This window comes from Acinonyx jubatus, chromosome B2 (genome assembly GCF_027475565.1).
Source record: "Acinonyx jubatus isolate Ajub_Pintada_27869175 chromosome B2, VMU_Ajub_asm_v1.0, whole genome shotgun sequence".
Taxonomy (NCBI): Eukaryota; Metazoa; Chordata; class Mammalia; order Carnivora; family Felidae; genus Acinonyx; species Acinonyx jubatus.
In genome coordinates, this window is record NC_069385.1 from 9184448 (window position 1) to 9197692 (window position 13245).

Sequence of the window (13245 nt, forward strand, 5' to 3'; positions counted from 1 at the left end):
AGCTGATTTCAAACTAAGCTCATCTCCAGGGCTGGAGTGGCAGCAAGGTAGGCATGATTATTTGTACCGCCAAGAAGTTGCTGGAAGGTTTAGGGGTAATGGCAGGTAGGAAAGTGCTTGAACACAGTGCAGGCAGGCAGTGAGGAGCTTAATGAAGAGTGGCCACACCAGGAAGGAGAACAAAGCTGCACTCTAAAACACTATAGTGGCTTTTTCTGGTGGCTAGAGGGTTTCTTGTTTAGTAAGTTCCCTTTAAGAAACCTATACAATGAACATATTCTAGAATTAGGCACAGAAGAAAAGTATGGGGTTTTAAAAAAAATTTTTTTTTAATATTTATTTTAAGAGAGAGAATGCAAGTGGGGGAGGGGCAGAGAGAGGGAGACAGAATCCGAAGCAGGCTCCAGGTTCTGAGCTGTCAGCACAGAGCCCGATGTGGGGCTCAAACTCATGAACCGTGAGATCATGACCTGAGCCAAAGCCGGATGCTCAACCAACTGAGCTACTTAGGCGCCCTAAGAAGCTATGGTTCTTAGACCCCCTGGCATCAGTCAGTTTTTTTTGTGCCCTGGGCACGGTTGAGAACTGCTCAGAGGATCTGGAGCCCCAGACTTGGGAAGAGGCTGGTCAGACCCTGCACAGGGACACGTGGTCCCCTCCTCCGCTCCGTGCCGCGTAGGCTCATGTACCCAGCCCGCCAGGGGAAGGGGAGGCAAGTGGCGAGACGAGGTGCAGAAGCCTTTGTTGGTTTAAGCAAAGGGGATTCTTCCAAAGATGGTCTAAACACGTGGTTCCACGTGACAAGTGGTCACCTGGGTCCCGACCACTTTCAAAGGCCAAAGAAGCCCAGGATGACTTGGTGAAGACCAAGGAGGAGCTGCACCTGGTGATGACCGCCCCCCCGCCCCCGCCCCCCCCTGTCTACGAGCCGGTGAGCTACCACGTCCAGGACAGCCTGCAGGACGAGGGCGCAGAGCACACGGGCTACAGCGCCGAGCTCTCGAGCGAGGGCATCTTGGATGACCGCAACGAGGAGAAGCGCATCACCGAGGCCGAGAAGAATGAGCGGGTGCAGCGGCAGCTGATGGTGAGGGCAGCGGGCCGGGGGGCGCCCCTCCCCCTGTCTCCCAGGGCGTCGCGGGGCTGTCCCCCCACCCCCCCCCCCACCTCTCCTGGTCGTGCCTGACCTGTGCTGCTTCACGTTGTAGACCCTGACCAACGAGCTGTCCCAGGCCAGGGACGAGAACAAGAGGACCCACAACGACATCATCCACAACGAGAACATGAGGCAAGGCCGGGACAAGTACAAGACGCTGCGTCAGATCCGGCAGGGCAACACCAAGCAGCGGATCGACGAGTTCGAGGCCATGTGAGGCCAGGACTGGGGTGGGGTGGGGCACAGGGGTGGGGCCTCACATCTGGGCTTCGTGGGGGGATCGCTGGCAGACTCCAGAGCTTGTGTTTGTAGTTCTTTAAATCTAGAACCCCCCCCCCCCCCCCCATCGAAGTCCAGTTCCTTTAAAATGAGAGTAGTTATGTCAGCGGGAGTATTCTGGGGCTGGGATCAGTGGACGCTTCCCTGGTTTATTTTTCCCAATTGTATCATTGTGCCAAACAGGCCTGGTTTCATTATTACTGTTATTGAATCACCTCCTGGTCTTTGCCTACAGCAGGACTGAATTAAGGAAAGATGCCTGTAAAGTCCATGCTGGCATGTGTGATACAAGATTCCCTGTAATTAAAACCACATCGTGGCTTATATTCTGTGCCATACTTTTTTCTGTATTTGAAATTAGCTCAAGTTGATTTTTGATTTCTATGAAGGATCCATCTTTGTATATTTGTTTTTTGAGGGGTGAAAATTATCTTGAAAACCGAGTCTAAAGCACTCACACACAGTGCACACACTGATTTTTCTTCCTCCCCTCCTCCAGTTCAGGATCAACAGGGAGGACACTCCAGTCTTAGATGAACTTTTGTTTTCTTGCTTAACAGAGGGCTACCTTGTTGGACTCACACCAATTAATGATCAGCTGTCGAGAATAGTATTTATATATGTGACAATATGGGTTTGTAACATTAGTTTTACAAAGGGAAAGTTTCATTCTGTATATTTTGTTACCTTTTACAGAATAAAAGAATTACATATTAAAAACCATGCAACCATGGCAGGTGATGTGACGTGAGGGCAGTGATGAGGTTGATTAACTGCTATAATCACATCTGTGAACATGACTTTTCACTCTGCTCTCTGTGCACCTAACGGACTATGCACGGCTCGGTTTTCTGTCCGAGCTGCTTGTTTGAAACCATGCACACATGCTGTTCGGATAATTCAGGCCCCAGCTATGAAGGGACTCTTCCAACCTGGTCCGGTCTCTGTTCCCACAAGGAGAACCTGTCCTGACCTACCGCTTCCTCGAAAAGTTGTTGAAATGCCGGGTCTCGCCACGGGTGCCCTGTCATGCTCAGCTGTGTCCTTTTCCTTTCCGGGCAAGAGTCCTGTGCAGATGAACCCCGCACCACAGATTGAGAAATAAAAAGATGTGCAAGGCAAGCCGTGGCCATGGGTGTGTACTTGCGTGTCGGGGCGGGAGGGTCCTCGTCAGACTCTGCATCTGAGCGGCGCTGGGGCCGTGCTCTCCAGACCTGCTGCTGCCCCTCAGGTGGACCCTGGCGCTTACCGAGCCGAAACGGTGGTCCCCTCGGCACTCCCCGGGGCAGCCGGATCTGCCTCCGCGAGGGACCTAACATCCGCCAGGGCTCTTAATGTTTCTTTCAAATGCATGTGCCGTAAGTTTCACTCTTTGATAAGCACCAGGGGACAGAGGGGAGTGTTGACCATTTATTGAAATCGGACCATTTCCACACCTCAGCACAAAACCAACCCGAGACTCATGTTTATACCATCAGCCGTTGAACATAAATACACGTGGGGGTGTGGAGGAATGTTCTCGCTACAGCCGGCGAGTGTCCACACCCACACGTCCAGCCACCTTCTGGCATGTGGCACTCGAGACTCCCACTGCGGACCGGAACCTTGGCTTCAGTGAAGAATGAGTGTCAGGTCTGTCCACAGATTGGGGCTGGAAAGAACTTTCTGCCATTGAAGCTCTGACTGAGAGCATGAGTCCACACCGCCAGCTGTGTCTTCCTCTGCGAGGGCAGTGAGGTGACAAATCAGTAATGGGGGGGTGACGAGACATGCCACCTTCCCAGCCCTTTCCTCGGCTTTATTATTTTTGAGAGCACGAGTGGGGGGGAGAGAGCCCCAAGCTGGGCTCCGTGCTGCCAGCACAGAGCCCAGCGTGGGGCTCGAACCCACGAACCGTGAGATCGTGACCTGAGCCAAAATCAAGAGCCAGACGCTTTACCGACTGACCCACCCAGTCACCTTGGCTTTTTAAAAAGGACAATCGAGGCATCTGGGTGGCTCAGTTAAGCATTCGACTGGCTGTCAGCACAGAGCCCGCTTCAGATTCTCTGTCCCCTTCCCTGCCCCTCCCCCATTCAGGCTCTTACTCTAAAAAGTATTTTAAAAAGCCGAGACAAACCTCTTAAAGCATTTTCCACCTCAAGACCATATGAAAATGCCAACCACTGGTGAGGAAGGGCAAGACCACCTCTGCCCCGATACGAAACTTGGAACAGAATGCGCTCGGGCCTCCCTTCCTAAATCCTGTGTGGACTTCAGAGCCCAAAGCGGCTTTCTTTCCCATAGTTTGAAAGGAGGGGACGCGTTTGGTGGGTTGGCTCTTCAAGGTGAGTGGATGGTCTTAATACATTACTGTGGCCGTGGATCGAGGGGAGGGGGTGTCCCAGACTGGGAGCCAGGTTTGCAGACAGAAAGGAATCCCGACGGGAAGGGGGTGTGCCTTGAACAATGTTCCTTTCAGAACAGTAATTGAACAATGATTCTGGTTTGTCTTCAGAGGGCCTGGGGCAGGGGGTGGGGGGCTCTGGAGATGGGTGCAGGTGTCTCTGGTTGGCACAGTGTTTGAGGGGCACTACTTACTGGTGGGCGGGGGCCAGGGTGTGTGAGCCCTCTGCACCAAGGGCCGCCTCCTCCACAAAGCCAGCAGCACCCCAGCCCAGCAACACTGAGGAGCATCACCCTTTCATCCCACTCTTCTTGAGCTACTTTGAGTCGCCATTTGTTTGGATTAAGGTATTTTCCCGTAAGAAAATAATCCTTTTGTGATGGACACCACAAACAAAAGCCAGTACTGTTCCCAGCCCATTTTGAAGCCTATCATTTTTGTGTCGTTAGCACATCTCTACATCTGATCTAAATTGTTGAAATGCTTCTCTATTAGAGCTCCGTTGTAGAGTAAGAAGTAGACGCGGCCATCTCCTTAATTACGGTGAGTTAGGCCATTTCCAAGTCCGTCAAATCACCTGCCGTCATGGAAGCACGATTGCCCTTTCAGTGGTAACCACGTAAGACAGTCGCTAAGGATAAGCCGTGCTGCTTAGGCCCAATAAATACCTCGGACGGACTTACTGGAACCAAGCCTGGCTGCCCCCAGCAAGCGGTCGTTCACACCAAAGATGGCCTGGTCCCAGACGGTTAACTCCAGGCTGGACTGCCTCAGCTGAGAAGGGCTTACGCCACTGAACGTGAAGGAGTGCTTCCACTGGGGGCAAGCTTGCTTCTTGACGACTGGGGACTTGAGCTTCAGCTTGTGTTGGTCTGGCAGAGTCAGGCAGCTGCAGGAGAGAGAGAGAGAGACCCTGACTCTGCAGTTCCTGTCCTGCCCGGCTTCTGCCCTCCGGAAGGGCTAAATCCACCACAAAAGGAAAATTCCAAGCCGGGAACCAGGATGGGAATCGCAAGATTGGCCATGTGACCTCTTGCTAGGATGTTCCGGATTTAGGGCTAAAGTCTGCTCCAGACGCTAAGGGTAATTGGGATTCCAGGCCACTCGGCCCCTCATCGTAATCCCCCCTCCTCGGTAATGCCTACCACCAGGCAAAGCAGGGCTTTAGACCTGCTACCCAGGGACGGGGACTCCGCGCACACATTCTCTCCCCTTAACCCTGTTCTCAGGAAGTAAATGCAGAAGGGCCACATAAGTCGCCCAAGGCCATATGTTATGTGGCAGCCTGAGGATAGGAACTCAGCGCTGTCTTGACACGGTAAGCCCCCATTTTCCCATTATGTCACTGGGGACGAAGCAATTCTGTATAGTAATTAATGGTGGTGCTTTACTTTTAGAGACACCGGCACACCTGTAGCGGATAAGGATGAAATAAACAGACTCCATCTTGTTAATCCAGGAGGAGAAGCTAAGCTGGGGAATGCGTGCCGAACGCACTGCTTTTTTCCAAGCTCCGTTTCAGCCAGGAAAGGCTGACTTTCTGATGCAATTATATGAACCAGTAAGATCTGGGTTTGGGGTTAAAACGCAGTGTTCCAGATCTAGCCTCCACACGGCCAAATCCCCTGGGTTCTGGAAATCGGAGTCTTTAACACAGTGTCGGATTTTCCCAGGAAAGCTAAAATACAAATTCAAAATGGCTTGCCCTTTCTGGTGTTTCCTGTGTAGCTTCCAGGAATCGGTAAATGATGGTTGATTAAATAGAATACTTACCCCTTAACAAAGGAGTTTAGGGTACCATCTGACCGCACAGGTAAATTCTTGGCTCCCAGCACGACCAGACAAAGCTGACCGTTAGGGGATGGCCCATCTCCTGTCCCTGGAAGGAAAGCAGCATTTGCTGTGAGCCCCACTTCTGCACGTGGCACACGATACCACGTAGCACCCCAAAACCGACAGCAAGAGGACGTTAGAGCCCTGAGGCCCCAAGGGAGCAGACGGGAAGAGGAGGACATCCACTGGGGGAAGGCTCTGCTGGCCTTGTTCACATGCTGTCCCACTGCAAGGCCAGCGTGGCGACAGGATGGAGGGATCACCCAAATCCAAGAATGGAAGCAGCAAAGATAGTAAAGAGGGACCCAAGGAGAGGAAGGCTGTAGGGGTTTCGGTCTAGCTGCAGGGGGTGGTTTGGGGGGATGTGGGGGCCCCAAGGCCTCTCTTCTAGGGGGTTGGCCTGCTGGTGGCCCTGTGAGCTCTGGCCACAGACCTTCCTCTTCCAGGCAAGTAAGAGGTCACTAAACGCATCATGGGATCAAGCGTTCCCTCGTCCCCCTCCACCCTCCTCTCGTCCATAAGCCCCACTTTATTTCACTTAAATCTCCTGTAAGCACCTCAAGCGCCTGCCCTTGATCCCTTATCTTGCTGGGCAATAACTCCCTGCTTGGGAGCCGGTGCGCATTCACGCAGAGCCTTGTAGGCCCCAGCGCCTTGAGATGTGCTCTTGGTTCTCCTAAGGAGCCATACTCCCAACCTACATGCAGGCGGTCAGGGGAACATTCCCTGTTCCAGACAGGTGGCAGTGGGGTGGTTTGCACCAGGGGACTGTCCAGACCACCAGCCCCCTGGGAGGAAAGCCCCAGGGCTGGTGTCCTCAGAACCTCGCAAAGTGGACATCAAAGGCGTGGTGGCCTCTTTGGCCCCTCACTTCCGTTCCAAGTCATAGGTTCCAAGAACCCACTCCCCAGGCTGAGCTTCCCAGATCCTGGAAAGTCACTGGAGCATTGCAGGCTCAGCGGGTGGCAGAAAAGGAAATCGTCACCCCACCTGTTGCTCTGGAGACAGTGACACGGTGACAGATGAACATTCGTGGGGCTGGAGGCCACCTACCTTCTTGGGCCTCTTTGAGCTTTCTGGGCCCCGCAGGGAAGACCAGTTTGGCCCGGACTGCAAGTTCTCCATTATTTGGAAGAATGCTGTCTTCATGTTTCTCTGTCTGGGGCAAGAGACAGAAGCACAGGCAGGATTCCTCAGCCCCCAGAACTTTCTGGGCTCCTCTAATTATCCCCCTTCCCCACTAGCCTCACCCCTGCAAAGCCTCTGCAGGTTGGGGAGTGCCCTGGGGTGGAGTGGACATGCCCATGGTGGGACTGGTCCTTCCTGCCTTTGTGGGACTCTCCATTCCCACGCCACTGCCCTGAGCACACTCCCCTGCATACCCGGTGGCTTCTCTGGTCTGGAGTGATTTTGCCAGACTACAAGCCAATCCTATCTTTAACCCTGAGGGGCAGAGGAAGGGTCTAGATTCATCCCGCTGCAAGAGGAACAGTTGCCCAGGACAAGGACTCCTAGAAGAGGGTGGGGCCAGCCCCTGTCTACACTGGCCTCTAGGTCTCCTGGCTGCCTCACACGCAGGCAGCTGGCCCTCGGGTGCCTCCACCCTCACTTTCCGGAAACCTGCACTAACGGGGCAGGCCTGTGAGCAGGACCCTCCCAATCCAGCAGGGTGAGCCGGGGTGGGGGGAGGGGCGGCACTGTCTATTAGCTGGTATTAGGAGGGACGTCTTTTAGCCTGGCACCTTCTCTTCCCACCAGCCTCGGTGGCGGCTAGTCTTGTCCCTAAGCAAGGGGTCCTAGAGGGAAAAGACAGGCAGGGCACCCAAGTACAGGATCCTGGGGGAAAGCACGTCTGGCAGGGAGAACCAAGGAAGCCTTCATGGAGGAGGTGGGATTTCAGCTAAGTCTTAGGCAGACCTTGGACAGGAGAAAGCATTCCAAGCAGACCTCCCAAGTGGATGTCTGCAGACAAACTAGGCTCTGAGAAGGGTGAGCCGTAAGGTGCCAGGATGTAGATATTGAGTGCGCAGAGCAGCACAGAGAGCAGGTGGCTGGAGACCCTTGCGATTTGACCTGACTGAAGCCGGGAATCAGAGAGATGGCGAGTCAGCCTCCCTGGCTTCTGAGAGGAAACAGCACACAGGACCTGCCCGGCCTGGTAGAAACTGAGCCTCACTGCCAGACTTTGGGGCAATTGGCACACCTGTAGTCATTTCTTAGATGACAGGGCCCCACACTCCTCCTCCCCTATGACCTCATCCGTACCCTCTCCCAACCTTGGATCTTGGCACAGAAAGGAAAAAGCAGCTGCCCGGAAAGGTGAACCTTTCTCCCCTGGCTCTCCTCTTACCTGCGTGGCCCGTGAGCAGACCCCTAAATCTATCAGCGCCTCCTCTCCTGGCCTCCCCAGCGCCCCACCCTGAAATCCCTGCTGGTCAGGGCAGCCCTGGCCCTGCCGAGAGCATCTGGCCCAGCTTTTTTCAGCTATTACTGTTCTGGGAGTGCCTGGGTCGGGCATCTAGAAACAATACCTCACAGCCTGCATGACAGGGGGCGGTCTGACTGGTGCAGGCAGTGGACTCTGGCTACGACAGCAGGGAGCCAAGGGCTCCCCTGCTGAAACCAAGTGATCCCGAATTCAGGGGCAGCATGTGGCCCGCAGGGGAGGCCTCAACCCCGAGACCTGACCCAGGCTGCTGTTTGGGCTACGCTGAGGAAGGGGCTCTTGGGTACTCGGCACAAACCTGAGCAGGTAAAGATCCCTCAGCCCAACCCCACCCCGGAGATCGCAATATGAAGCCCCTCCTCCGTGGGACGTTCCTATCTAAGAGTCACAGCCAAGGTTTCCTGGTAGGTTTTCTCTTCTCCAATCCCTTTGAATGGGTTTCGTTTTCACAGTGGGAGTGGGGTAGCTCAGTCCCAAACCACATATCACCTTGGCCCTCAGCGGATACCAGCAGAAACACTGTGTCGAGCTGTCTTCAAAGTCCCACGTGGCCAGAGGAATGGTCACCTCTCCAAGAAACACCCTCCGGGTGAGCGTGCCCAGGTGCCACACGGAGACCTGCAGCCGCCGGGTCACCAGCTGGGCGAGCTCCACCCGGTACTGTGGAGGCAGAACAGAGGCAGTCAGTCTGGGCCCCCAGCCCACACTGCCCCCCCTCCCCTGGGCCACACGGGCCTGCCTCCCACAGGCTGGAGCCGGGGTCCTGATGGGGTCAGGATGTGCTGAGTAGCTTGGAGCGGGGGTGAGCGGTGTCTCTGCTTCCTCCCCAACTAAGTGGCCTGTTCTCAGCCCCGGGGAGGGGCGGGGGGCGGGGGGGAAGACTGGGTTGCTAAGTCCTCTCTCGCTGTCAAGTTCTCTCCCCAAGGCAAGGATGAAAGTCCCCATCCAGCTCAAGTCGAGATCTGTCCCAGCTTAGGATCTGAACTTGCCTGGCCAGGATTGTCCAAAAATACTGAAAACAAGGTTTTCGGGTTTTGCTGTTGTTGGTTTTTTTAATGTAAAGCATGAGTTTTTAGCATGGGCATTTGCCTAGACGGGCCCATGCCGGCACTCAGGGTCACACAGTATTTCTTAACCATCCTCCCCTTGCCCCCCCCCCCCCAGAAGCCTCAGCCCAGACGGAGGCCAAGAAAGCTTTGCGCCTCCCCTCCAGTGAGGGTGGGCTTCTGCCCCCATGGGGACTAGAGGCCAAAGGCCCTGTGTGAGGGTGCCCTGTGCCCCTTCCCGAAGGCCAGGGACACGGCCAGGCTTCCCAAGAGCCGCTGACTCCACTCAGCCTCTGACAGCCTGTTCCAAGCTTCTTTGTTGGATTTTCTCAATAACAACAAAAGTCAAACTTTACTGAACCCTTGTGTGGCACCAGACTTTTAGCTACATTGCTCCTTACCCCTCAGGAGCACCCGAGGTGAGTATTGCCATTCACCAATTTACAGGGGCAACAGCCAGTCTTAGGGCTTCCTCACTGGGGGCCCAGCAGGCCAGACCTCGGATCTGCCCTGCAGACCTCAGGAGCCTGCTCTCTGCCCTGTGCTGCCCCCACGACAACGTGTTGAGGGTGTGCTCCTGTCACACTGCGGGGCGGGACCCTCACACCCACTTACAGCAGCCGCGCACGTTTCCCTGAGTCGCGTCTCCTGACCACCGTTTGTGCCCTTCCAGGTAGATGATGGACGAGAGGGAGGGGAAGTGGGCCCAGGCCGATGAACAGCCCCCGCTCAGGCCGGGCTGCCTTCTGCCCTCGCCCCCCCTTTTCTTCCCTCTGGGATTATCAGCGCCCATTGTGGTCGGAAGCCACATCCCTCTACTGCCTTGGGCTGATTCTCGGTCTGTCTTCCCTCAAGTCCATGGTCCGTTTCTGACTCTGCCCTGCACTCCTTCCCCAGTCTGTCCTTAAACTCTAAGTTAACCTGGTTATTCCCTTCATGGCCACACTGTGAGGGCTGACCGCTCACGGCGCCGCACCTGCTCCCTCTGAGAAAGAACCGTCCCAGGGAGGGCAGGTGACTGTCCCCCATGTGATCTCCATCCACCCTGTGTGCGGAAAGCCCTGTCCTCCACTTCCCTCGGGAATGCAGACCTGCTTCTCAGGTGCTCACACACGAGCGCCCCTCCTCCCCAGCGACCAACGGGACTGCTCCCTTTGGTCCACTAAGTCGCTTTTGCAAACAAGACCTGTTCCCATCACCATGGTACATCCACGAGGCGGTCCTGGCAGACCGTGGGGTTGCTACAGCCTCCCCTGGGCGCCCAGCCCCACGAACGCAGACCGCCGCTGTCCGGGGGCACCCAACACCTCCCAGATCAGGGGTCGCATTCCATCCTTCCCCGGCCCCCTACACTGGTCTTCAGGTGGGGTGCCAGCAGCCCTGGGGTGCAGGACGGCTTCCCTTCTGCTTAGAAAACCTTGAGGATCAGCTTCTAGATCCTCAGTTTGCACAGGAATGTTCTTGAAACTGGCGGAGGACAGTTCTCACACCTCAGGCTCTCTCGGTGTCTTGCCCACGGTTGGATGAACCTCCCACATGCTAAACACAGAGATCATCCGAAACACTGATTTCTGAAAACTCTCAATGATTGCTCTGCTTCTCTTCCCCCCCCCCCCCCCCCATCTTTGCTGCCTCACATGCCTTTCTGTGAAAAGTAAGGCTTGGCCCGTGTCAGGATGCTCTGATTTGAGAACAGATGAGGGACACGGATTCTCTTCAATGTATCCGGAAAGTTTTCCAGGACAACCGAAACATTTACCATCTACTGGGTAGAACCAACGGATACAAATTTTAGGTGTTTTCTTTGAGATTCTGCATGCATTTTATTTATTTTAATGTTTATTTCTGAGACAGAGAGAGACAGAGCATGAGTGGGGGAGGGGCAGAGAGAGAGGGAGACACAGAATCTGAAGCAGGCTCCAGGCTGTCAGCACAGAGCCTGACGCGGGACGAACTCATAGACCGCAAGATCATGACCTGAGCCGAAGTCGGACGCTCAACCGACTGAGCCACCCAGGCACGCCCCCTGCGTGCATTTTGAATAAGGTGGCTAAAACTTTAAAAATCAAACTATATATTTATCTAAAATATAGTCAATCCTCCTCTTTGTCTCATTTCATAAAATGTGAAATATTTATCTGTTTAGTACAAAACACCTTAAACTTATAACATGTGGTTTTAGATAAGAACTTACAATGTGTGAGGTGGTACACAGCTGTTCAAAACTCTTTCAGCAGATATGTGAGCAAAACCACCTGAAGACCAGTCTCTAGCGACTTGGTACCAGAGGGGTCCTAGACCGGTGATCCGTTAAGCCCCACCCACACCTGCTGAACCACAGGCTACTTTAAAAAGCATCCTTTGGCAGGGTGCCTGGGTGGCTCAGTCAGTTAAGCTTCCGATTTTGGCTCAGGTCGTGATCTCACAGTTTGTGGGTTTGAGCCCCATGTCGGGCTCTGTCGGATTCTGTGTCTCCCTCTCTCTCTCTCTGCCCCTCCCCCGCTCACATTCTGTCTCTCTCTCTCTCTCTCAAAAATAAATAAAAACATTAAAAAAAATTTTTTTAAACCATCCTTTGGGGAGTCCTATGAACATAAATCTTGTGGAGGTCTGCTAGTCCCTTGTGAGTTAGAGTTGTCCTTCTGAGTACTCTCTATGCCTCGGTTTCCCCACTGGGAAACGAGGATTGCAATACCTAGCTCAGGGGGTATAGAAAATACTTGGCCACAGCAGGGACACAGAAAACAGTGGCTTGTATTACTTAACAAATGGGACTCATGTCAGCTGGCCAGATGGTTCCTGGCCGGGCATTCACAAGTGTCCCTACTTGCCAAGGAAGGCAAGTCAGGCCCTCTCCTGGTTCGGGCTCAACAATGGGGTCCCTGGGATGCCCAGCGCTGACTGGGTATGGCCCAGCGCATCTGGACTGTTCTTCTAGCACGGAGCTTCCCACATCTAGCTCTCAGCCGATGCCGGACATCATCTCCACCCGTCGACCCCAAATCCCCAGAGTCACTTTCTAGCTCTGCCCCACATCACAAATCGTGATTTCCCAGCACCAAAGTGAAAATCCAAACAATTCCTCTGTACGATGTTTTTCATAAGATGACTATTTTTTTTTCCCATAACAGAAGCTGCCTGGGGTTGCCAAGTGATTACGATAAAGGAGCACTTTGATGAAGATGGTAACTCAGCAGAGGAATACACAGGGTACCCGGCCAAGAAGTCCCTCTCTGAGAGTCATAAAAATTCAATAGGACAAACCAGTTTTAGAGCTTGGGAGGCAGCCAGGTTCTTTTCCACCATTTTCTCAGAAATCATTAATCAAATGCCTTCTCAAGTCCAGCAGACTCTGCACTTTTCCTGTACAAAGGCTGCCATTTAGTTTCTACCGACCTGTCACTGATTGACAGAGGCCTGCAGAAACGTACAAGTGTCTGTTACTTATGTTTAACTGACTCAAGAGTTTCGAAGAACACTCTGCTGAACTCTGGCCCCGTGTGCCCAGCCTGGGACGGGGGACTTAGCATGTGAAGATTTGTCCAGCAAGTACCTTCAAGGTCTCTTGGAAGGTTGGGTCCACGGTGTTCCTTTGGACTCCAGTCTTGCGTTTTCCCTGGGAGGATCTGTCAGGCAGCAGGTAGGTCTTCACGTACCTGGTGGCCAAACGCAGACGGGACAGGGTGAAAGCTCAACCAGAGGGTGGGGGTGGGGGACAAAGCGATCAGGAGGAGGAGAATCACACATCAGCATTTTCTGTACCCTGCTTCTCGCTGGATTTGAGGTTGACAGGGCTTGGTGGCCTCCCCTGACAGGGAACAATGATAGTGCTGGGTATACGGCTTCTGGTTTACACAGTCTTTGGCCATAATCCTCTGGAATGTTCCTGGGGGTGGGAAGCTCCCCTGCTTTCCTCACGCCCTACCCCTAGAATCTACATCGCTCATTCCTCGCCATTTGGTAACAATCCTGGAACCAGAGGCTGGGCTGCTGAGGCTGCACGAGTGACAGATTCTCTAATTCGCCTGGGTGTGGAGGCCCCGTGCCGGCTCGTCCTCCCTCCACTGATTGCTTCCTCCAACCCGCCAAAAAAAAAAAA

At 54.0% G+C, this 13245-nt stretch overlaps 2 protein-coding genes across 11 annotated transcripts in view; one reads left to right on the forward strand and one right to left on the reverse strand.

The window, feature by feature from the left end:
* Positions 1–2557, forward strand: part of EZR (ezrin) — a 50634-nt gene extending 48077 nt beyond the window's left edge. For both annotated transcript variants that reach the window (XM_027056536.2, XM_027056537.2), the window contains 2 exons: positions 836–1087; positions 1209–2557. In XM_027056536.2, the coding sequence (XP_026912337.1) occupies positions 836–1087; positions 1209–1373 (417 nt within the window). In that variant the 3' untranslated portion in view covers positions 1374–2557. The remainder of the gene's footprint in view (positions 1–835; positions 1088–1208) is intronic.
* The window catches only part of SYTL3 (synaptotagmin like 3), a 93459-nt gene continuing 82266 nt past the window's right edge, over positions 2053–13245 (reverse strand). For 8 of the 9 annotated variants that reach the window (XM_053222026.1, XM_053222025.1, XM_053222023.1 and 5 more), the window contains 6 exons: positions 12700–12802; positions 8590–8760; positions 6708–6813; positions 5595–5700; positions 4490–4710; positions 2053–3156 (listed from right to left, as the gene is read on the reverse strand). In XM_053222026.1, the coding sequence (XP_053078001.1) occupies positions 3047–3156; positions 4490–4710; positions 5595–5700; positions 6708–6813; positions 8590–8760; positions 12700–12802 (817 nt within the window). In that variant the 3' untranslated portion in view covers positions 2053–3046. The remainder of the gene's footprint in view (positions 3157–4489; positions 4711–5594; positions 5701–6707; positions 6814–8589; positions 8761–12699; positions 12803–13245) is intronic. The other variant, XM_027056533.2, reaches the window with a different exon arrangement.